Consider the following 27027-nt stretch of genomic DNA (forward strand, 5'->3'; position numbering starts at 1 on the left):
GAAGGAAATGCTCTAGTGTACACGATGTACATTCACAAACATATCAAAGTCAATCACTAAGCCAAACATGAGAAGAAGGGGTGAAGGGATTGGAGTGGGAATTAGGGAAGAGCCAAATGAGTGATGTGTGCATGTATGCCTCTACCATCTTGTACTCCATTAACATTTATGACTATGATGCACCAATAACAAAAATCATACAAAAACCAGGGCAAAGTGAGGCCATTTTGTATGGACATAAACAATAAAAAGCACTACTGCTCCTAAAGTCATTGCATTGTAGTCATAAGAATCACTGAGGGGGAAAAATGTTGGAGAATTTTCTGAGTGATGAAAAAAAATCTAGGTGAAAAAAAAGAATTCAATTTTCAGTTACTGGAAATGTTTGGATTTTTAGAGTGATCAATTTTAAAAGGATTATTGCTTAAGCACTATGCTTAAAATGTTGGCTTTTATACTGAGAAGTTCTCTAGAAATAATTTTTTTAATGATCTGGGAGGAAGGTGTGTGTGACATAAGAGGACATTTAATGCTTTAATCAGAGTATCATTATTTGTTATATGGTTAGTGAAAGTAAATGGAAGCTTAGTTGAGAGATTTGTATGTAGTTTAAAAATAAAGGTAACTATTAGGGTGTGGTCAGAATTCTATAGAAAGATACATTTTCAAACATGAAAGGAATGAAGTAAGAACTGTGGACATAATTCTCTGGTTGCCTTTTTGTCATCTTTAATCTGAGGCAACATCTCAGTCAAATAGAATGAGGTTCATATTCCATCAAAATAAATCCCAAAAGAGTCTCCTTTTTTCTTCTGTATGGTTTATTTCTTTAAGAATTTTCTCTAGTGTTGGCTTTGAAATCATGACTTTTTTGAGATTCTGTTTATCTTGAAACACTTTTGTTTCTTTATAAATTTTGAATAGAAGTTTTGCTTGATATGGTAATTTTGGTTGGAAGTTATTTTCTTCCAGGATCTGAACCACGTCATACCAGTCTCTCCTAGCATCCATGACCTGGGTTGTATAGTCGGGGTGATTCTTATTATTTTGCCTCTATATGTCACCTGTCCTTTTGTTCTCACTGCTTTTAGGATTCCTTCCTTGGCCTCTATGTTGGTCATGTTGAATATTATGTGGTGTGGGGAGGTCCTTTTTTGATCTTGTCTTAATGGTGTTCTGTATGTCTCCAGGACATAAAGATCCAAGTTTCTTTCCATGTTTGGAAAATTCTCTGAAGTTATTTCTCTGAAGAGATTATGGATGCCCTTGGTCTGTACCTCTATCCCTTCTTCAATGCCTACTGTCTGTAAGTTAGGTCACTTCATATTATCCCATATTTGTTGTATGTTTAGGTTTTCTTGTTGTAATAACTTCTATATACCATTGACCATGTTTTCAGTTTTGGATGTACTGTCTTCTGACAGTGACATTCTATTTTCCATTTCATCTAATCTTCTAGATTTCTTTCTATTGCTGTCTTCATTTCATTTATTGACTTTCATTTCATTCCAGACCTTTTTCTGATTCTTTCTTAGTGTTTCTAATTCATATTTCATTTCCTCTAGACTTGTTTTAAATCTTTTCATCATATTGTAGATCGAGATTCAGAACTCCCCTTCTTGCATTTCTTGTGGGTCAGTATTCATGACTTCTGTCATTTCTCCACTATTCCTGGTTCTCATATTTTCAAAGTTCTCAGGCCTGTTTTTCTGATGTCTTACCATTGTTTGTGGGTATTATGTTTAGTCCAGTCTTAGTAGTAGGGATTTAAAAGAGTCAACCGGTAAGCCGTACTTTTTCGAGTGGTGAGGGTTGGGTAATGGCGGAGTAGCTAGGGTGATGGGTGCAGGAGTCAGGTATGGTAGAGGATATAATTAGGTTGTAGAAGAATTTAAGTATAATAGGGTTCAATCAGGTTGAGAAGGGGAGAAGGTCAGATAGTAGGACTCTTGTATTTATTAGAATATTTAAGTATGGAGATGTGAGAAACTTTGTGTGTTAAACAAAGAGATACAGTTAGAGTTAGAGCACAAGGAGAAAGTTTTGAAGGAAGCTAGTTGATAGTATAAATTGTGGCCTTTTTAGAGGGAGTGGGGAAAGGAGCAAACACAAATGGATAAAGTAACAAAATAAGGAAGAAAGACATCAAATATATACAGCAGCATCGACAAAACAAAAACGGACTGCCAGGAGGGAACAAAAAGATACAAAGGGCCAATAGTTACATGAAAAAACGTTCTACATCATTAGCCATCAGGGAGATGCAAATCAAAACTACACTGAGAGTCCATCTAAACCCAGTTAGAGTAGCAAGCATAAATAAATCAAATAACAACAAATGCTGGCGAGGATGTGGGGAAAGAGGAACTATTTTACACTGTTGGTGGGAGTGCAAACTAGTTCAGCCACTATGGAGATCTGTGTGGAGATTCCTTAGAAAACTGGGAATAGATCCACCATACTATCCAGCTCTACCACTCCTGGGTATTTTTCCAAAGGGGTTGAAAATAGAGAACTATAGCAACATATGCATACCTATGTTCATAGCAGCACAATTCATAATAGCCAAAGTATGGAACCAACCCAGGTCCCCATTAACAGATGAATGGATTGCAAAATTATGGGAAATACACACAATGTAATTCTATTCAGCTATACAGATGAACAAAATCATGTCATTTGCAAGAAGATGGAAAGTCCTGGAGAGCATTATGTTAAGTGAGATCAGCCAAGCAGAGAAAGAGAAGGGACACTTGTTTCCTCTAATATGCCCAAACTATGGAACATAGGAGATACTAGAAGGACTCCAGATATTGGAAAGGAAATCTCAGCAAAGTTTGAATGGAAAGATAGAAGAGGAAGAAGGGTGAACTTGATTAATGTGGGTCTATATCTGAATATGTGTAAAAGTATGAATATGGCATGGTTACCCTGGACAATCATTGGTGGGAGGGGGAAAGGGAAAATGTGGGTGGGGGAGAGAGGGTACCAAGTACAGTTTAAATGTATACCATTTATTTTCAATAAAATTTTTTATAAAATAAATAAATCCCAAAAGAGAGGCTTCACTCTTGTTTAAGCTGACTGGATTTAGGTGCAATGTAGAAAAAAATGTACTGGATCCCTGAACTACACTATTTCATACAGAGTTGGTAAATAATAGGTGGATCCTGTTTTAAGTTCTGGAATTTTGCATTATTTTCATGCATAAGTACAACCATTTCTGTTAACTTGGAACCTAGAATTCTTCCAGACCCTATACGTGATAACTCTGCATTATTTTCATGCATAATTATATCCATTTCTGTTAACATGGAACCTAGAATTCTTCCAGACCCTACATGTGATAACTCTCTACAGAAAGGTAGAGAGAGAAATCACTGCCATAGCGAGTGTTGGCAGCTGATTTCATCCATTCCTTGTTGAGCAACTTTATAGTTGCTAAGGTTACCATAATTAAGAGGAAAATTACCTTTAAGGCTGTTTTGCACTGCTAAAGCAATATCAAGAGCACTAAAGGGAAGAACAGGTTCATTGGCAATTTTCAAAATCACTTCTCCAGAGAGCTGAAAGAAAAAAGAATAGAAATATTACTAGCATTCAGTAATTATATTTTTGTGTGTGGCACTGGGCTTCCTGGAAGCCTTTCTACTTCCAGGCTACGCTCCCATACCTATTTTTATACTTTTTTATTTTGGAAACAGGGTCGCTTAAGCCAGCGCAGCTGGCTTTGAACCTGTGTGATCCTTCTGTCTCCACTTTCAATCACAGGTATTATAAGCATGCACCACCATGCCCGGCCAGAATTACAATTTTTATTTGTTTTTAGTATAATATACATTTATATACTCAGAGTAGTAAAAATGCAGAGGGAAAACATACTTTTATAAAATCTCTCTTTTAAATCTTTTTTATAGCTGGGCATGGTGGCACACCCTTTTAATCCCCACGCTTGGGAGGTGGAGACAGGAGGATCCCTAAGGTTAGAAACCAGCCGCGCTGGCTTAAGAGACCCTGTTTCTAAATTAAAAGTATAAAATAGGTCTGGGAGTGTAGCCTGGAAGTAGAAGGGTTTCCAGGAACCCCAGTACCACCAAAATAAATAAATACATAAATCCTTTTTATAATTTTATATTCATAAGGGAAAAGGCTTCAGTATCTTTTTATATCACCAAATAATATAAACATAATACTTTGTCCTTTTTATGAGCTAAAGTATTAAGAAGTATAGTTTAATAGCTGTAATAAATATTAAAACAATTTCTAATATAATTGTTTAGACCATCATCAAACAAACAGTAGAGAAATAGTTTGGATTTGGAATATTCCTCTGGACCTCATAGAGATAAGGTGGCCATGCTGAAGGTGTGGCCTTAGCGATTGTATATGGCCTCTTTTCCTGGGGTTCTTGCTCTAGCTTCCAGACAGAATGATGTGAGATGACAGTCCTTGCAAAGTCTTTCTCCATGCTCCTCCCACGGTGTCCTGTCCCCTGGAGTCTTCATGTGACTTAACTTGGACCTAAACTCTGAAATCTCCATAACTCTGAGCAAATAAATCTTCCTCCATAGAAACTGTGATTGTCAGGTGTTTGGGATTTCAGAAGTGAGAATAATGAATAAACTTCTATGTGTGGGCAAAGGATATAACTAGGGAGGAAGTAAAGAAAATGTATAAGAGTTCCTATTTCCCCATATGCTTACCAGCATTTATTATTTGTAATCTTGAAGGTTGCCAATCTAATTGGAATTAGATGGAATATAAGGACATTTTTATTTGCAGATCTCTGATTACTAATGATGCACATTTTATTTTCATTTATTTGTTAGCCATTTGTAATTTTTGAGAAGTATTGATTCAGTAGATAATTTTAATTTGATTATTTGGTATTAAGTTTTTTAAATTCTTTATATATTCTAGATATTCAGAATAATATTAGTCCTATTATTCATTCCTATATAGAGGAATATTGGCAGAATTTCTCCCATTAAATAGGTATTCTCTTCAAACTCTTGATTGTATCCTTTGCTTCACAGATATGTTCCAACTTGATAGCATTCCATTTGTTGATTTTCTGAGCTTTAAGGATCTTAATAAAAAAATCTACCAGTGCCTGTATGTTGGAAAGGCGGTTCTATGCTTTCTTCTTATTATTAGTAAATGTCTTGTTTAATTTCTAGGTATTTGATTTTCAGTTGACTTTGTGCAGATTGAGACATAGGGGTTTAATTTCATTTTTCTACATATGTATATTCAGTTTTTTATATCATTTGTTAAAAGGCCTATCTTTTCTTTAGTGTATATTTTTGGCATCTTTGTCAAAAATAGACTGATTATAAATGTCATGATTTGTCTCAGTATCTTCTATTCTACTCCATTGTTCTGTTTTTGTGACAATATATGTATCTTTTTGTTACTAAAGTTCTGTAGTATAATTTGAAATCAGGTATTGTATACCTCCTACATGGTTCTTATTGTTTAGGATTGCTCTGAATATTCTCAGTCTTTTGCTCTTCCAAAACTATGTTTGGATTTTTTTTCTTTTGTGATACTAGAAATTGAACTCAGGGAGCTTCTATCTCTGAGATACACCCCCAGCCATATATATATATATATATATATATATATATATATATATATATATATATATATTTGTTGTTGTTGTTGTTGTTGTTGTTTAGAAACAAAGTCTTACTAGGTTACTTAGAGTCCTGCTAATTTGACAAAACAAATTCTGAACCTACAATCCTCCTGTTTCAGCGTCCTAGGTACTGGGATTATAAGCATTTGCCACTATTTGAAGTTAAGACCTCTTTTTCTAGCTCTGGGAAGGATATTGGTATTTTAATAGAAATTGGGATTATTTCTATTCACTTATTCAAAATTTATAAAATCTAGTAACATTTATGCATTTTGAGATCAGAGTTATATCAAAATAAAAAAAATTTAAATTGCATCCCCAAAGGTCATATGTAAAATTTTCGTATATAAACATCCCACAAACCACCCCCTTCTAATATTGTATCTAAAACCAATATGTTCAATAAAGTCAAACTAGCATCTGTCATATGTGTTCATACACATCTCAAAGGACCTTTTGGCTGGCAACAAATGACATTGCTATCTCTTCTCTCTCATAAGTGATACTTAGTATTTACGTGTGATCATGATCAACAAATGTCCCTGTGTCTCTTAATCCAGTGCTCAGGGGTATTTCACTATAATTATGCTATCAGTGCTCTATGAAATGTGGTTATTAAATGAAAACATTTTCTTGTGCAATGACAAAAGGAAACCAATGCACCAACTTGAGAGAGTGCAGAACACAAAAGATATAAACTTACACGGAAAGTATACTTTTGAATATTTAAATATGTATTAAATATGATTCAAATTTCACTTAATATTTAAAATTATATTTACTGATTATTTACACAATGCACATAATTGTAAAAATACACTTTAATATGATCTTTTCTAAATTGGGAAAATGTATTTCTTAGAAACAAAGAAAAGACAGAACCATCTTTGAAATCTTTTTACTCCTTTGAGGTATTTTTCTCCAAAATCTAGCAGCCAGTTCCTCCTCAGTGGCAAAGGTACCTTTGTAGAGTATTCTCTCCAGCATAATGATCACAAGTATTCAGGAAAACTGACTGCTCTGAGCATACTGTGCTTCAGGAGAAGAAAATTATCTGAAAGTGGTTGATGTGCTTTCTTTTTCTGTTCTACCAACCCCATGCAAATCATGTATGGAACAATGGCATTTGAAAATTAATTATTTTTAAGAGAGAATTTTTAAAGAAGATTAAGGAGCATTGTGGTCTCTTTTCCAATTTGCACTGGATAATAGAAACTACTGAACCGACATGTTTTGTTTACACTTTCAGAATCTTGAAACCACATATTACAAAACATTAAAATGAAAGAAGGGGAAGCAAAAAATATCAGCACTAAGAAAAATAACCAATCAAAAAATGGACAAGTGAACTAAATAGACACTTCAGAAAAGAAGAAATTCAAATGGCCAACAAATGTATGAAAAAATGCTCAACATCATTAGCAACCAGAAAGATGCAAATCAAGACTACCCTAAGATTTCACCTAACTGCAACTAGAATGGCAATCATTCAAAACTCAAACAACAAAAAATGCTGGTGAGAATGTGAAAGTGGTAACTTTAATACATTGTTGGTGGGATTGAAAATTAGTGCAACCAGTTTGGAAAACAGTATGGAGGATCCTCAGAAGAATGAAAATGAAAGATGGGCATGCTTGTAATTCTAGCGATTGGGAGTCTGAGACAAGAGGATTGCACAGTTCAAAGCCAACCTCAGCTATTTAGTAAAGCCCTTTAAACTCAATGAGACCCTGTTTCAAAACAGGGTGTGCATGCATGCATCTACTACCATCTTGTACTCCATTAAGATGTATGACTTAAATGCACCAATAAAATTTAATTTTTTAAAAATTAAAAACACTTGTTTTTCCTTTCTGGTACTAGAGATTGAACCAAGGGGCTACATTTCCAGGCCTCTTTGAGCTCTGAGCTACATTTCCAGGACTATTTGTTACCTTTAAACACGGTCTTGCTAATTTTCTGAGGCTGACTATGGACCTGGACCTGCAATTCTCCTGCCTCAGCCTCCGAGTAAAAATATTACAAGTGGCCAGGTGTGGTGGTACACGCTTGTCATCCCCAGACTTGAGAGGCTGAGACAGGAGGATCACACATGTTCTAAGCCAGCCTCAGTTACTTAGTGAGGCTCTCAGCAACTAAGTGAGACCCTGTTTCCAAAAAAAAAAAAATATATATATATATATATATATATATATATATATAAATAATATATATATTTGTAAAAAAAAATATATATATATATATTTACAAGTGGATGCCACCACCACAGCTGGACAAATATGTGTTTTATAATATTGGTCAGTACTTTTATTTTGCTTGCTCAATCTGCAGATGATTTTCATATTTAATTCTCTTTGTGATATTGTTTGAAATTTTCTTCCACATACATGTGTAAGAAACTAAATCTCGCCGGGCATGGTGGCACATGCTTATAATCCCTGTGCTTGGGAGGCTGAGACTGGAGGATTGCACAGGTTCAAAGCCAGCCTCAGCTACTTAGTGAGGCTCTCTGCAACTTAGTGAGACCCTGTTTCCAAAATAAAAGTATAAAATAGGTCTGGGAGTATAACCAAGAGGTAGAAAAGCCCCTAAGTTCCACCCCCAGTACCACCAAATAAATAAAAATATAAATAATAAATAAATAAACTAAATATCCAATTCATATGTTGATGATATTTGGATATAGATTCTTTGGGAGATAATTAGGGCTAAATCAGATCCTGAGGGTGGGCTCCCAAGATTAAGTTATGGAGTATAAACAAAGAGAGACCAAAATTGTATATCCTGGAGATTCTCATCAAGTGTTGGTCTCTACGATGCTCTGACCCAGCAAGGTCTTCACCAAATACCTGCAGATTGTCTGGAGACTCAACTGCCTTCAGAATTGTGAAGAAAATATAATTCTATTGCTTATAAATTTCTCAGTCTACAGTATAGACTGGTATATGTTGCTATAGCAACATAAAATGAACAAAGATGCTGTAGCATATAACATCAGCAAACAGATAACAACTGTGTATTTCATTATAATAACATAGTAAGCATATAATCTGTTTCAATATATCTGTATCCTTCCTCTGACACTCCATTCATATGACTTTACCACTATTCAGAAGACAAAGAAAGAATGAAGTACAGAATTAAATATATTTCTAAAATAAAAAATAAATTAATAAACACCACATGGCTAGGGTTTCTTCTCTCATTAAATAATATCAATCCCTCTAATGTTAGGGTCCCATTGATGTTATTCAAGATTTGTCAAAAGACAAAAACAGTGCATAGAAATTTTTTTCTAGATTTTTAAGGATAATAAAGGAAAATTATATTGATCCCACATAAAATTTTCTTTCTTCAACCTGAAATAAATTTAGTTTATTTAGAGGATAAAAATAGTATTTATTTATTTATTTATTTATTTATTTATTGGTGGTACTGGGGATGGAACCCTTCTACCTCCGAGCCATACTCCCAGACCTATTTTTATATTTTATTTGCAAACAGGGTCTCTTAAGCAGCAAGGCTGACTTCGAACCTGCGCAATTCTCCTGTCTCTACCTCCCAAGCGTGGGGATTACAGGCCTGTGCAACCATGCCTGGCTTAAAAATAGTATTTTAAAAAAGCTTAGCTGAGCACCATGACACATGCCTACAATCTCATACTTGAGGCGGTGGAAAGAAAGAGGATGACAGGTTTGGGTTCACTGTAGGATTTAAGACTAAAAAATAAAAAGGGCTGGGGTATAGCATAGCTCAAAGGTAGAATGTCTCTGGCATTCAATCTACAGTAAAATGAGAGAGAGAAAGAGAGTGAGGGAGAGAGAGAGAGAGAGATGCTTAATACAGAGATAATTATACTTTTATAATTTTCCTGTGAAAATATTATATATACAGATATATACAGATATAGTTATATCTGTATATATATATATATATGTATACACATAAATACATGTCTATGTATATATATACAAAAACACATACACATGCATACATACATTTTATACTTTTTTCTTAAATTTAATAAATAATAATCTGTTTTCTTGTTGCCTTACAAAGTGATGTTTATATTTTCTGACTTTGTCACAAAACTTTCTCTTACTAGGTCAGTCTAGAAAAATTATCTTTATTTCCTTAAATTTAAATATTTAAAATTAGGACTATTATTTCTCCTCTTAATTATTGTAGCTTGTTGCTCTATATGATGACAGTCATTGCAATAAATATTTTGAATGGACTTACTAGCTAAGGCCCAGACAATACCCTTAATATAACTAGGTTCAGTAAAGTAATTACAGTACCATTTAATGTAATTTCTCCTTAGTTGCAGGCAAAGGATATTTGTAAACATTGTATGGTTTGTTTCATTTATTATAAATCCAAATTACGACAACCAGACTTCTTAGCTCATGCATAAACTTTAAACTATCATTGTGGGCTTGTTTTTAGGCCCTCAGTCAAATCGAAAATGCAATAGAGGCCTATTAGACTATTTGATGTTGTAAGATACTCAAAACACTTGTCTTTATGAATTTAAAAAAGATATTGGGAGTCTGGATCACCAGAGCATAGTGTGACATAATATGACAAAAAGTAAATAAATCATGAACCATCCTATTAGTATCTACTGAGAATTTTTTTGTGTATGATCATTACTATGTGTTGGGAGAGAAAAATGCTAACATTTTCAAAAGATATAAATCAAAATATTTACAAAATTAGAAAAATTTAAAGAGTATAAAGTCAATAAACATGAAATTTTTGTTTCCTTTAAATCACCATGGTTCATTCTACTTTAAACACATCATGTAATTATATCATTCACATGTATTTTGGGTCCATGTAGGTAGAGTATAAAAGAGAAAAGTATTATAGACTTAGAAAACAGAATGAAAAGCATATTCTTGGGAAAGATGCACTGGGATTTTAGAGAATCATAACAAAATTCTAGTTTTACAGAAAGAAAATTCTTGATTAGTGGGAAGTGATTTTGTGTGTGTGGGAGGGCTAAGAGATCAGAAAACCTAAAACTCAACCATTGTATACTGTCATAACTCAGAGATTTTCAGGGAATCATTTGCTCATCTCTTAAATTTCAAAGAAGTGGCATTTTCTGATAAATTACAGCCTGGTGAAAGTCTTCCTGACAGTACTTGGTGGTGCATGGTGACCTATGGAGTATTATGTTCATCCTGAAGTAACCTCACTCTGATTTATGTCACTTTATAGTAGAAAATCTCAAATTAGCCAGCAAATGCGTCAAGGATAGCAAACTTTGGGGAATCTACCAGGGGAAGGGGTCTGGGGGAAGCTGCTTGCAGAAGAGCAGCAGCAGAAATCTCTCTGGTCTTCAGATCCCTCTCCAAAGCCAGGTTTTCAGGAGAGGAGAAGCAGAGAAGATATATTTTTTACTTATCCATCCTATTTTTTGAGAAAAAGGAGAAAGTATATCCTGTTAAATGAATTAATGCACAGAACCCAGCTAAAATAATTCTAATTCACCCTTAGTATTTATTAACTGTCATCTAGAAAGCTTCATAAACTCCCCAATTGATCTGAATGTCTGTGTCAAACCCCTTGTGCACATCATAACCAGTAATGCTGTTATTTATCCAAAATATGTTTTGTGTGCACTCTGAAGAAACAGAGCTGTTTATATCACTTCTTCCCAATTGCTGTCCCTGACCTCCAGAAACATTGTCAGCCAATACACAGTGCAAATTCTAATAATCTGACAAGTGTATTTAAAGGACAATTACTTGAAAGTAATCTGCCTTGAAAGAAAATCAAGGACATGTATTACCCTCAAAACTATAAAAATGAGTACTTCTAATAAAATTCACATCGTGGGCACCAGTAAGCAAGATATTAATGTCATACCTACTTCCCCTCAGCTCCAAGAAACAGTACTCTGTAAGAGCTGAGCATGGACCTGAAGACATCCTGGTACCTTAAACAGATCTCCTGTTCTTGCAAATTGATAGCCTTGAGGGTACCTTCTGCAGAAAGAGTTTGATAAGTGTTTGGAAGATCTTGCCAAAGCCTTGTTTACACTGCTTTGCACTGGTAAAGGTCAAGAGTAGGAGAGGGGTGAGGGTCAGGAAAATCGTTATGGAGCCCTGAGTTTTCAGAAAATAAATAGCTCAAGATCCATGCTCTTCCTTCTTAAGGTTTTAAAAATACTAGAATAATTTTGATAGACTGAGGCAGTCTCAAATGAAGTGATTTGGGAACAAACGATAAAGAATGTCTAAGGTCCGTGAGAAGACAATTCATTTTTTTAAATTTATTTATTTATTTATTTATTTATTTATTTATTTATTTATTTTGGTGGTACTGGGGATGGAACCCTTCTACCTCCGGGCTACACTCCCAGACCTATTTATATTTTGTTTGGAAACAGGGTCTCTTAAGTTAGCAAGGCTGGCTTCTAACCTACACGATCCTCCTGTCTCTGCCTCCCAAGCGCGGGGATTACAAGCGTGAGCCACCACGCCCGACAGAAGGCAATTCATTTTAAGAAGAATTTGAACCCTAGAAAATATGTAGAATATCTGATTCCAAACCTTTGGCTGTTATCAGGAACTCTAACTTGTTATGTCTGGCCCCTGGAGGTACCATAGGGAAATTGCATGTGAAACTAAAGAACTATATTAGCAAAGAGTAGTAAAATTGTGAACTCAGCATTGAGACATTCATAGCTATGGGTATTCCTGGAGGAGAGAGAGCCCTTTTCTAGACAGCAGGTTAAGGAGTTGTTATTTCAGTCTCTAACCTGTTGCCTACAAGTGCCCAGTACTAAGCAAGTGTTTTTAAATCTCATTTCAGCAATGGCACCTCATTTAACTGCAAAGTCGCTGAAGCTGATGGAACAGGTAAAGGCTCTCTGGACCTCTTTTGCTTGATGGGAAATGTCTGGATACACTTCAAAGAAAGGAGAGAAAACAGTATATGACTCCACAGAAACTTTAATTATGAAAGAAATGGGCCTTTAATTTGTTCCCCTAAACTGGTAAAGGCATATTTCTTATAAAATACACTAACACCTGTCAATTCTAAGGCATTAAAGACCATTATTTCTACTGGCAAGAAGCAAGGGCCTTGGGCACAACTATCTTGATTCCAATCCTCCTTCCAGTCTCTGGTCTTCCTGAAAAACCTACCCCTATCTATGTTCTCAGTATAATTGCTCAACACATAGCTGGGGTTTGAGTTTCTCCTCAAATAGACCTTGAGACAAAGTTTGAATTTAAGTAGTTGACTGAGAGGTAAGGAGAGTAGCTTGAGGACAGAAAAAGGAAGGGAAGAGAGAAAAAAGCATCTGATGAAGTCTACCACTGTTGATAGCTGGACCTTAGTGTTGCTAGAGAGTTCTTGATGGCCAGCATGAAATAAATGTCTCAGAATTTTTCCATTCAAAGGGCAAGAAAGCTGGGTATTGTTTAACTAACTCACATTAAGCAAGGGATTCTTTTTTTTTATAACAATTTTTTTATTGAACATAAATAGTATACATTTACACTATATTTGGTGCCCTCTCCCCCCCGCCCCCATCTTCCCTTCCCCCCTCCCACCAATGGTTGTCCAAGTTAACCATGTCTTATTCATAATTTTACACATGTTCAGGTGTAGACCCTCATTAATCAAGACCGGCCTTCCTCCTCTCCTATCTTACCATCCAAACTTAGCTAATATTTCCCCTTCAATATCTGGAGTCCCACTGGTATTATTTGTGTTTCCTAGTTTGGGCATATTAGAGGAAACATATGTATCTTCTTCTTCTGTGCTTGGCTGATCTCACTTAACATAATGTTCTCCAGGGCTTTCCATCTTCTTGCAAATGATATAATTTTGTTCTTCTTTATGGCTGAATAGAATTCCATTGTGTGTATTTCCCACAGTTTTGCTATCCATTCATCTGTTGATGGTGATCTGGGTTGGTTCCATATTTTGGCTATTACAAATTGTGCTGCTATGAACATAGGTATGCATATGTTGCTGTAGTTCTCTGAATTCAACCCCTTTGGAAAGATACCCAGGAGTGGTATAGCTGGATCATATGGTGGATCTATTCCCACCTTTCTTAGGAATCTCCACACAGATCTCCATAGTGGCTGAACTAGTTTGCATTCCCACCAACAGTGTAAAAGAGTTCCTCTTGACCCACATCCTCGCCAGCATTTGTTGTTACTTGATTTCTTTATGCTTGCTACTCTGACTGGGGTTAGATGGAATCTCAGTGTAGTTTTGATTTGCATCTCCCTGATGGCCAGTGATGAAGAACATCTTTTCATGTATCTATTAGCCCTTTGTATCTCTTCTTTTGTGAAGTGTCTATTTAGTTCATTTAAGCAAGGGATTCTGAGTGCTCCACTGAGGTACTAAATCTTTAATCCTGCTGGACTATCCTCTACACTGGCAAATTTCCACGGCTGAAGAAAGCTTCTGATTAAGATATAAAGTTTGCTATTGAGAAATTTCTTAATAAAATGGATGATTATTTTCTAATCCCAGATTCAAAAATATAACTGGTGTTTGAATTTTAAGATATCTTCCCTCTTTTAGTGATTGTCATCAATCATCTGTTATTAAATTATAGCAGCCAAAATGTTTATAGATTAACTTGGAAATAAGTTAATTCATCAGTATTTTTAAAGACCATTATAAGTGTGATAGTCTTGTTTTGAATTTAGAACACAGTTGCTTTTTCTTCCTGTCATGTTGTTCCTAGAGAGAAACAACAGAATGCTTGTATTTCTTAGTTCACTGAAAAGAGAAACATTAAGATACTATCTTTTCTTTTTTATTATTTCTAGCAGTAGTTTTCCTAGACTAAGAAGTCAAAAGTAAAATATCTTCAATGTATTTTACTAATAACTTCAATATGATGTTCATAATGATGATAACAACTAACATCTATTGAGCACTTTCCACATGTCAGGCATTATTCTGAATACTTTATATTTTATATGAATGAATTCATTTAATCTTTATAATATCCTTACTTGATTTTGCAGATAAACATAGTTCTTGAATGTTTCTTCTCAAGGAAAACCAATGTTTTGGGTAGAAACAGATAGCTATCCTCACTCGGTCCCCAACATCAACATCACTGAGAGAAATCGAGTTCCCTGCAGTTTCAGCTTCACCACAACTGGGATGTGGCAAATAGGGCAAAGGGTGTTTATTTTTTTAAAGACTAATTGTATATTTATAAATTACAAATTTAATAAATTATCTGAATAAATTAGCAATAGCTAGACTAAAGAGCTGATTTATCAGTTTCTAATAATGCTAATGCAACATATATCAAGTATTGATAATGCATCAAGACCAATGATTGGCCAGTGATTGTCAACATGTAGCTTATTCTTAGGAATTGTATTGTCAGAGCAAAATGAATAAAGATAGTATTTTTCATAAATAAAGAAACAAAGGACATTCAGGTAATAGTGGTCTTAAACATATTTACTCAATTATTTAGTTAATTGATCAATATTATGTTTTAGATATAGTTAATATAATTATTTGCTCTTGACGTTCTAGATTTAAAACAACAAAAATAAGCTTTGTTCTATCATAGATTTGTACATTTGGTGAAATTTTGTTTTTCACAAATACTATCTTCAGAATAGCATTCCACTCTTTAAAAATATTAATATTAAAAATAGTAATACCATGTTTTATATCATAGAAGCATTGAAAGCAATAGAAAATAATGGAGATATGTGAATTAAAAAATAAACATGATGCTCTTTTAAACTTTCTGATTTTACCTACAGAGACACTAAATAATGGTGAAAATATATATGACCATTACTGTACACAATTACATTGTTAATGCAGTTCTTTTCTGCATATAAATGCAACAAATGTTACAGACTGCCCCCTAGAAATTGAGATTAGACATTTAAAAAAAATAGTCAAAGAAACACAAGGACTTTGATTCTTTGGTGCTTGATTGTATTCATGAAAAGTTTCTAATGGCAATTGTCTCTCAACTAGATGCTATTGTTCAGATGAATTTAAAATATATGCACGTAAATAAGAAATTGCACAAACAAAGCACACCAGAAAATTCTAAAATTTCCATTATTTCTCTTTTCTTCCCCACATTTTACTTGTTAACAGACAGAACTCTTACAGCCCTTTGCTTCTCAAATATCTCAGGGTAGTCCACAGAATAGCACAGAGAAAAAAAATTAAGAAGTTTTAATTCTTATAATTAACTTCTTAACCTATGGGATAGGATTATATGATTTCACTAGAATGCTATATATTAGAGATATTTAATTTGATAAAATGTTTATAAAACACTACCATTGGGAAGTTCTGGATTAAATACTAAACTGTGAAGCAGTTTTTATAGTAAAGAGGCTAGGCTTATGGCCAGTAAAAAAGGAAAACAGCATATCAGTGACATGCAGAATGTCAAGTGGTTACTAAGTATAGTGATAGCTCAGACATATCACTAATGAGAATTAACTTATGTTGCACTTTAACAAAATAGAATTTAGAGAGGCCAGGAGAGTTGAGGCAACACTCTGTCTGAGAAGAACATACAAACGCAAATTCAGATTCCAATCATTAAGTCAGTTTTCATAAAATGGAGATTACTTTTAAGAAGAATATAAAAATAAAGCTGTGGATAACAGCTATTTTGTATATTATCTATTTTCTTGTCAATAAGATTCTTGTAAAATAGAAATATATTTCATTTACATTGTGATTACTTTACTAGTGAAAATATTTTTAAGAGTCTTTTGAAATTACTAATAAATTAACCTGGAAAAAGGTGTAAGCCTCCCTATGAAGCAGGCTAAAGACAAGGCTGATTTGGAAAGGTAACAGTAGAACTGTTTTAACATTTTAGCTCCATCTGATAATTGGAAATTCACATTTCCATGTAACCATCACCACCCTAAATTACAGTATATGAAAGAAAGATGTTGAAAACATAAAGGCCTGCAATGTGGAGTATGTGGATTAGTCTTTGAACCCCCCCCCCATACACTTCAGTTTTTAAGACCTTATTGTCTAAACTCAAATCACAGTATTTTTTTGTAGATGTGGCAGGTGGTTGGTTATTGAAGGGTCCTAAGAACACTGAAGGACTTGATCTAAACTAATGATAAAGCTGCGGTGCTAGCTAAGGAATTTAATAACTTGACTATCGTATAGAAACTGAAATCAATCTTAACTGCCAGAGCTCTGACAAAACTCCATGTTTATTAGGCAGCTTTGGTCTCAGAAGCTTGCATGATCTTTGTGCTTTCAGATCCTCTGAGAATTTAGGCACATTTCCCTGTCCATCACTGTATCATATGATTATTCATTCTTTGTAATAAAACTAGTCTACTAGCCACATAAAAGCATAATACATTTGTAGTTTCTGCATGTTCCCAAAAAAGGTAGAGGAAAGAAATAAGTATTAATTAAAAATCTACTATATGCCAATCAGGTATACCTGATTTCATCTATTCCTGCCAATATACCTGACAAATAATATTAAGCAATAATGGTAATAATGTAGTTTGGAGCAAGTCTGTGATGCTCTGCTGAATTACAGTAATGTTCCTAGATTTTGTACTAGATTTTTCTACCAATGTCATTGTTGTCCTCTGCATTAGAAACAATCAGTGAAACTTTTAAAAATGCAAATTCCTAGGCAAAGTTCTCAAATAGACACATTCACTAGAGTCTAGTTCAGTTGATCTGCATAAAGATCCTGAAATTCACCATTTTAAAATAAGCATCCCTGGGCTCAGAATGTAGTTCACTGATAGGAGTGCTAACTTAATACATGTAGGGCATGGGGTTTGATCCTTAGCCCAAATGGTTGAAGACGTGGATTTGAGAACCAGTACTAAAGACATAAGAATCCAGGAAATGAGATTTGTGTGGAAATCATATCACTCATATTTCTAAAGGTAATTGTTATCAAATATTGAAAGTTTTACAATGTAAGTATGGATGGAATATCTTAATGGGTTTATGAAAAAGTAGATATAATAAACAGGAGGATATAAGATGACTTTAGCAAACTCGACAAGTAAGAAATAATAGCACATCTTATTTTTCCTAGTACTAGGGAATAAACCCAGGGTCACACTACTACTGACCTTCACTCCCATTCTTTTTATTTATGTTTTTAATTGGGTCTGTCTGAGCCAGGTGTGGTGGCACATGCTTGTAATTTCAGCATTTGGGAGCCTGAGACTGGAAGATCTAGGTTTGCACAAAGCCTCAGCTACTCAGTGAGGCACTCTTCAACTCAGTGAGACCCTGTTTCAAAATAAAGAATAAAAAATTGGACAGGGCATGTAGCTTGGAGGTCAAACGCCTCTGGGCTCCATCCCCAGACCTGCAAAAATTAAATTAATTAATTAAATAAATGGGTCTCCCGAATATATTATACGTTGCCATAAAACTTGTGATTCTCCTTTCTCAGCCACTTAAGTACCTATAGTACAGGTATACACCATTGAACTTGGCTTAATAACCCCAGCCTGAACAGCTTATCTTACAATTCAGGTAATTTTAGAAAATGAGAAAAATTAACAAGCAGTAAAAATATGTTATTCCTTTTAAAATATCATTTAGTAGAAGAGGCTATCTTTTTTCCAGTGTAAATTTTTTTGGCCTCTTTGTCAAAAATTAATTGGCTGTCAGTGTGAGGATCTTTTCTGAGTCTTCTGTTTTCTCCATTGGTCTATGTCTCTGTTTTTGTGCTAGTATAATGCTGTTTTTATAACTATGGCTGTATAGTATAGTGTAAAGTCAGGTATCATGATTTTTCTTGCATGATTTTTGTTGCTGTGAACTACTTTGGCTATTGTGGGTTTTTGTTGTTCCAAATAAAGGACTAATTTTTTCTATGTGATAAATGACCTTGGTAATTTAATGTATATTGTATTGAATCTATAGAACACTTTTGGAAGAATGGTCATTTTGATGATATTTATTCTGTCTATCCATGAACATGGGAGATCTTTCCATCTTTTAACTTCTTCATTTTTTTTAATGTTTTAAATTTTTCTTTGTAGAAATCTTTTGCCTCTTTGGTTAAGTTTATTTCTAAGTATTTTAGTTTTTTGTGGTATATCCTGAGTGGAAGTATTTTCTGGATTTCTTTTTCAGTGGATTTATGATTAGTATATAGGAAAACTTCTGACTTTTATTAATTTTTTATTGGTTCATTAGTAATACATCTTAGTGGAGTACATGATGGTATATGCACACATAACCCAATTTGCCCTTACTCAATTCCTACCCCATTTCCTTTTTTCCTCTCTCCTTCTCACATTTGGTTTAGTGATTGACTTGATATGTTTGTAAATGTACAGCAACAAAGTTATGTTATTTTACAGGGAAATGAATGAAAGTGGAGAAAATAATGCTAAGTGAGATTAGTAAGTCACAAAAATAAGAAATCAGATGTTCTCCCTAATATGTGGAAGATAGGGAGAAAAAGGATCATAGAAAATTCTTGATGAAGAAGGAGAAACTGTAGATGAGCAAATAAAGCAATGTGACTGAGGGGAATGGGAGGGAAGAATAGGAAAATTCCATTATGTACATGATGAACATTCACAAATTCAAAGTCAATCACTAAGCCAAACATAAAGAGGGAGGGAGGAAAGAATGGAGTGGGACTTGAGTAAGGGATAAAGTGATGTGTGCAGGTATGGCTATACCATCTTATGCTCCATTAAGATGTACAAGTACAATGTACCAATAAAAAACAAAAACAAATAAAATATCATTAAGTAGCAAACAGCATCAGAGTGGCTGTATTTAATAATGTACTTGTCTTATTTATTTTTTCATATGTGATAAATTAGTAACCATGCCTTTTGTGAGGTGACAGGAAACATAGGGTCCCTCTATTTAACTTATTTAGAAGTTTATGGCACATTCTGGAGTCATATGGTAGGTTTATATGGAGTCTGATTTATTGAAATACCTTATTTATTTAGGCCTATTAAAAAGTAACTTTTTTATTATTGGTGTACTGCAGTCATATATTTAAATGAGGTACAAGATGGTAGAGGCATACTTGCAAACATCACCCATTAGCCCTTCCCCAATCCCCAATCTATTCCCTCCCTCTTCCTCCTTCTCATGTTTGGCTTAATTATTGACTTTGATATGTTTGTGAATGTAAATCACCATTTGCAGAAGACATGATACTCAACTTAGAAAGCAACAAAGTCAACCAAAAATAGCAATCAACAAATTCATTAAATTGTCTGAATATAAAATAAATCTTAAAAATCAGAAACTTTCCTGTATGCCAACCATAAATACACTGAAAAAGAAATTTAGAAAACACTTCCACTTAGGATATCCCACAAAAAATAAAATACTTACAAATAAACCTAACCAAGGACGTAACTGGATTTTATCTTAGATATGTGTTATAATGTTCATAATGTTATAATATATAACATGTTATAATGTTATAATATATAACATAATGTTCATAATGTTATAATAAACAAGATGACTTTATTTGCCCTCATTTTATATAAAAATATACCCTTGTAAAATATACAATTTAAAGAGATGATCATGAGTGCCAAAATGAATTTCCCAAAGGTCAAATATCTTACATAAATTTAAGAAGCAACAAATATGAAAGAAAACTTGGCTGTCTGATCATATTGCTTCAATTTTCAGATAAGGAAATGGTGGTTGTCAATAGAAATGACTTTCTTAACATCACACAGATATTGAGAGGCAAAACTAGAAGTGGGAATAGAATCTTAAAGTTCTTAGAGAATTACATTTATACACAACAAAGTGCTAAAAATGGAATCAAAATTTATTAGTATGTGTAAAATAAAAATATAAAGTAAGCATGGAAAGTTAGGTAAACATGCCATAAACACAAAAATTATACAATGATAGTATAAAATTTTCCCTTTGCATTATCATGGCACACCATCTGTTACATTAATACATTTAATAAATTAAATGGTCTCCCACATACTTTATCTTCTAACTATATGTAACCCACAACTCTCTCAGTATTCAACACTTCTCATCTAGGTAGATTCTCTTATCTACTTATGCCACCTCCCATCTTATTTTTTATTCTATTATAATTTATCCTTAATTTATATGTACCTTTAGATAATTTTGATTTATTCATTTCTGAAAGAAGCATATTACCTAACTTCAATTAGAATGGAAATCATTAAAAACACAAACAATAATAAATGCTTACAAGGATATATGTGGCTAAGTAGAAACTCTGATATACTGTTGGAGTGATTGCAAATTAGTGCAACCACTTTGGAAAATGGCATGGAGGATCCTCAGAAGAATGAGAATAAACCTACCATATGACCCAGCAAAACCATTTTTGGGTATCTACCCAAAATAATTGAAATTGGACTACAATAGTATTGCATGCATATCTGTTTATAGCTGCATAGTTTGTAATCACTTAAGCAAGATGTCCATGAACAGATTAATGAATTACAAGATTATTGTATATATACACAATGAAATTCTATTCAATCACAAAAATATTAAATTACATCTTTTTCAGGGAAATGGGTAGAACTGGAGAATATTATGATGAGATTAGTCAATCACAAAAAAGAAGGGTCAGATGTTCTTTTTCATATGGGGAAGCTAGGAAGAAACTGGGACACAAAGAGAAACTCCAGACAAAGGAGGAGAAATCTTAGTGAAGGAGAGGTCCTAACTAAGAGAGATGGGAGGAAGACTTGAAAAGGGACACACCCCTTAAACATGGTTTTTTCATTGCACTTAAATCCTAGCTAGTATCCTAATGGCCTATGGCAATCTGTGAGTTTTTCTGTCTCTTTTATTTCCCAGACCTTCTAAGACTTTTTATCCTTGAGGGATTTGCAAGTGTGTTTCCAACTAATTGGGATTCTCTGGTTCCAATTATTTTGCAGAGCTGACACCTCTTTAATTTTACTTGGCTTAATTTTTAGTTTTTAAATGAATTTTCTATGTTAATCACAGGAAAGAAATGTTTCTTTCTTTCCCCCCAATTTTTTTGTCTTAAATAAGGGTGCTAAATTTTATAGTTTTTAAAAAATATGTATATATGTACTGGGTTTTGGTCACTATACATATAGATTACTGGAGACCATTATAATGATTTGTAAAGCTAGGCATGTCTATATTTTCAAAGATTTGACTGTCCATATTATCATAATTCATTGAGTTTTTGCCCCCCCCCAGCACTCTAATCAATTATCACCAGATTATTAGGACTTTGGGAAAATAAAATAAAAACATCTAATAAGAATATCTTCAATTTCTATGCAAAAGTACCCAAAGTATAATATATTGATAATTGGGTGCTTACCATGCATATATGTAAGAGTTACAGATAAAGAAAAATGTGAAATAAACATGTGAAAATAAAAAATGTGAACATAGATACAAATGCATTAGTTTGTATGTGTATCAGAACACTGGAGTAGCAGCCACTGAATCTGGATTTTATTCCTGATTCTGTCACTGTCCATATGTCTTTGTACATAAAACTACTTTTCTTGGCATCTGTTCTTTTGCTTCAAGAAGGATGATGAGAGAGTACAGATGCTCCATAACTTAAGATGCTCCTGATAAACTCAGAGTAAGTTGAGATGTAATAAGGCAAATGTGTCTATAATATACCTAAAGCAAATGAACATCCTAGTTTAGCCTAGTCTACTTTATGCATGCCCAGAACACTTACATTAGCCTATACTTGGGTAAAAATATCTAATACAAAACCTATTTTTTAAAAAAGTTATTGAATATCTCATGCATTTTTTAATACTTCACTGACAGTAAAAAACAATCATTATCATATAGGTACACTTTTATAACATGGTAATTTTAAAAAGTTGAGGAGATTATAATTTACATAATGCCAAAAATGCTATACAAATATTTGAGTATATTACTACTATTAACAATAATGTGAAAAATATAGAATAAAGTCTAATTTCTTAAAAGGTTGTACTTATTTTTTAATATTGGTGCATTGAAATCATACATCATTATGAGGTACAAGATTTTTTTTTAAAAATCTATTTTTAAAATGGTACACTTATATTTAATGTATTACAATATAAGACTGATTTTGATATTTTAATTTGAATGAAATATAAAAGTTGCTTATGAATTATTATTAGCTGTTAAATAACTTTTGTATACTTGATATTCTAAAGTCTTAAACTCTTCTCTAAAAAGCCATGAATTAGAATCCATAAAATTATTTAACATTTATTTTAGCAGTCAATAACACATACATATATTCATGCCATTTACATTTTAGGGCAGTAGAAGTTATTCTGAAGAATTAATGAAGTTAGCTATTTCTATATAACAGTAATATATGATTCATATTACAGATTTCCATGAATAGTTTATTCTTCTTTTTTATAAACAAAACTCAATATATACACTTAATATTAATTTAGTTTGAAATTGCTGATAATTTAACCCAGAATAGCCAAACTAGTTCTCAGCAACAAAACACATGCAGGGGAAATCACAATACCTGACTTGAAACTATACTATAGCAGTACATGGTAGCACAGGCTTGTAATCCCAGTGCTTGGGAGGCTGAAACAGGAAGATCACACAGGTTTGAAGCCAGCCACAGCTAAATATCATCAAAATGACCATATTTCCAAAAGTAATCTATAGATTCAACTCAATACCCATTAAATTACCAAGATCATTTCTCACAGACATAGAAGAATCAGTCCTTAGATTCATTTGGAACAACAAAAACCCAGAATAGCCAAAGTAGTTCTCAGCAACAAAAACTATGCAGGAAGAATCACAATACCTGACTTTAAACTATACTACAATGTCATTGTAATACAAACAGCATGGTACTGACACAAAAACAGATACATAGACCAATGAAAAAGAATAGAAGGCTCAGAAACAAATCCACACACTTATAGCCAACTGATTTTTGACAAAGGAGCCAAAAACTTACAGTGGAAGAAAGATATTCTGTTCAATAAATGGTGTTGGCAAAACTGGTTCACCATATGCAGAAAAAAATAGAAATAATTCCCGCTTTCTCATCTTGCACAAGAGTCAATTCAAGATAGATCAAAGACTTGCTTCTGTTCAGCAAAGGAAACTGTCAAAAACCTCAATCAAGAGCCAAAAAATTGGGAGAAAATTTTTGCAACCTACTCCTTGAATAGAGGACTAATATCTAGAATATACAGAGAATCAAGAAATTGAACACTAAAAAAAATCCAATCAAAAATGGGCAAGTGAACTAAATAGACACTTTATGAAAGAAGAAATTCAAATGGTCAGTAAATGCATGAAAAAATGCTTGACATCATGATCAACCAGAGATGCAAATCAAAAGTACCTTGAGAGTTCACCTAACTCCAAATAGAATGGCAATCTTTCAAAACACAAACAACAATAAATGCTAGAAAGGATGTGGAGAACTGAGAACTCTAAGACTTTGTTGGTGGGATTGCAAATTTGTGCAACCACTTTGCAAAACACCATGGAAAATCCTCAGAAGAATGGGAACAAATTTATCAGTTGATCCAGGAATACTTCTGGGTATCTACCCAAAAGAAAGGAAAGTAAACTACCAAACTAATGCATTCATATCTATGTTCATGGCTGCACAACTCACCATAGCCAAACTATGTACCCAGCCAAGTTCTCCATCAACAGATGAATGGATTACAAAACTGTGGGATATGTACAAAATGAAATTTTACTCAGCCATAAAAACAGACAATTACATCATTTACAGAGAAGTGTATGGAACTGTAGGACATTATGCCAAGTGAGATTAGTCAGTCACAAAAAATAAGAAATCAAATGCTTTCCCTAATATGCTAACGCTAAGGAGAAATGAGTCATAGAAGAAACTCTAGATGAAAAAAGAGATGCTATAGAGAAGCAAATAAGGCAACCTAACGAGGATGGGAAGGGGGAAGAAGAACATTCTCTAAAGGACATGATGTACTTAAACAATCATATCAGAGTCAACCACTAAGCCAAGCATAGGAAGGCAGGATAGGGAGGGAATGGAATGGGGATTGGGTGGGGGCTAACTGGGCAATGTGTGCATGTATGTCTACAAAAGTTTTTTATCCTATATGATGTATGAATACAATAAACCAATAAAAATTTTACAAAATAAAATAGACTATGCTATAAAGTCATTGTAATAAAAACAGCATAGTATTGGCACAAACACAGATACATAGACCAATGGAACAGAATCCAAAACTCAGAAACAAATGCACACACTTAGAGGCAATTGATTTTTGAAAAGGGGGGCAAAAACATACACTGGAAAAAAGATAGCCTGTTCAGCCAATATATTGGCAAAATCTTGTTAACCATATGTAGAAAAAAATGGAAATAAATCCCACTTTCTCATTCTGCACAAGTGTCAATTCAAGATGCATCAAAGACTTGGAAATTAAACCTTGAGGCTCCTTGAGAAGGGCATAGTTCTAACACTACAACACATAGGCACAGATAAAAACTTTCTCAGCAAGACCCCAAAGGCAAAAGAAATTAAAAGGCAAATCAATACTTGGTACTGCATGAAACTGACGAGCTTTTGTACAGCAAAGGAAACTATCAAGAACCTCAACCCAAGAGCCAACAGAATGGGAGAAGTCTTTTGCTAAGTACTCTTCCAATAGAGGACTAATATCTAGAATATACAGAGAACACAAGAAACTCAGCACAAGAGAACAAATAACCCAATCAAAAATGGGCAAGTGAATTAAATAGATACCTCAAGAAGAAAAAAATTCAAATGGCCAATAAATGCATGAGAAAATGCTCAACTAGAGAGATGCAAATCAAAACTACCCTGAGATTTTACCTAACTCCAATTAGAATGGCAATCTTTCAAAACACAAACAACAATAAATGCTGGCAAGGATGTGGAGAAGTGGGAACTCTAAAATATTGTTGGTGGGATTTCAAATTAGTGCAACTACTTTCGAAAACAGTATGGAGGATCCTCAAAAGAATGGAAACAAACTTACCATATGATCCAGCAATACCACTTCTGTGTATCTACCCAAAAGAATTGAAAGAAAACTAATGCATTTGTATCTATGTTCATAGCTGCACAATTCACTATTGCCAAACTATGGAACCAGCCAAGATGTCCATCAACAGATGAATGGATTATGAAATTGTATGTACACAGTGGAATTTTATTCAGCCATAAAAAAACACAATTGTATCATTTACAGGGAAATGGAGGGAAATGGAAGACATTATGGTGAGATTAGTCAGTCACAAAATATGAGAAATCAGATGCTTTTCCAAATAAGAAAAAGCTAGGGAGAAATGGATAATTGGAGGAACTCTATATGAAGAAGGAGATTCTATAGATAAGCAAATAAGGTGACCTTACTGAGGAGATGGGAGGTAGAAAAGGACACTCTAAAGCACATGATGAACTTAAATAAACATATCAAAGTCAATCACTATGCCAAGCATAGGAAGGAGGAAGGAGAAGGGAAAGTGGTGGGGATCTAGTAAGGGCTAATTGGGTGATGTGTGCAAGTATGTCTCTACCATCTTTTATTCCATTAAGATGTATGACTGCAATGCATCAATACAAAATTAAGAAAAGAAAAAATCAGATATAGGTACTTTAGTATAAAATAATTATGAGTGAAAAAAATAACTGTGAATGAACACATTACCTAAAACACTTGATTTTTTCCATTCTTCCCCGCACACCAATAAAATAATTAATTAATTAATTAATTATATCATTATCTTCCAAACAGCAAGAAAAAAAGAAATTGTTGATAAAAAGTTAGTGTTGAGTGGGCAGCCCATAGTTACTAAGAATTTTGCCATTTCCTACAACATAGTGATCTATAAATTTTAATCTTTCCATTATTATCTTATCTGAAAGTATATATATATATATATATATATATATATATATATATATATTCCAAGTGTTGATTTATAATTTCAGCTATAATGTAAATAAAACTAGATTATTTTTCTATTAAATCAGAACTACTATTACATCATTTAGATGAAGAGCAGGAATTTGGAAATTTTATAAGGTCATGACCTTATGGAAATAATGGACTCAGTATTGCGGCAATAACAAATTAATCTCTAATGTCAGAAATTTAACACCACAATGGTCAGTTGCATTTCCATCCTGCATGGTAATATGGGCCATAGGATTCTTTAGAGCCTATATCTTAGTCTGTTCAGTTTCCTGTATTATGAGATAGGTAGCTTATAAATAAAAAGCATTATTTTTCTAATAATTGTAAAGGCTAGAAAATATCAAATCAAGGAGGCAACAGTTTGTATGCCTGAAAAAGTCATATTCCTCATGGACAATCCCT

The 27027-nt window shown here is 33.6% G+C and overlaps 1 protein-coding gene across 1 annotated transcript in view; it reads right to left on the bottom strand.

Moving 5' to 3' along the window:
* NAALADL2 (N-acetylated alpha-linked acidic dipeptidase like 2) overlaps nt 1-27027 on the bottom strand; it is a gene marked incomplete at its 3' end in the record, with an annotated part of 975844 nt that overhangs the window by 51993 nt on the left and 896824 nt on the right. Inside the window, exon 12 of the mRNA XM_080695918.1 lies at nt 3473-3566. Coding sequence (XP_080552044.1) covers nt 3473-3566 — 94 coding nt within the window. The remainder of the gene's footprint in view (nt 1-3472; nt 3567-27027) is intronic.

The sequence above is a fragment of the Muscardinus avellanarius genome, assembly GCF_963383645.1.
Source record: "Muscardinus avellanarius genome assembly, chromosome: 5".
NCBI classification, from domain to species: Eukaryota; Metazoa; Chordata; class Mammalia; order Rodentia; family Gliridae; genus Muscardinus; species Muscardinus avellanarius.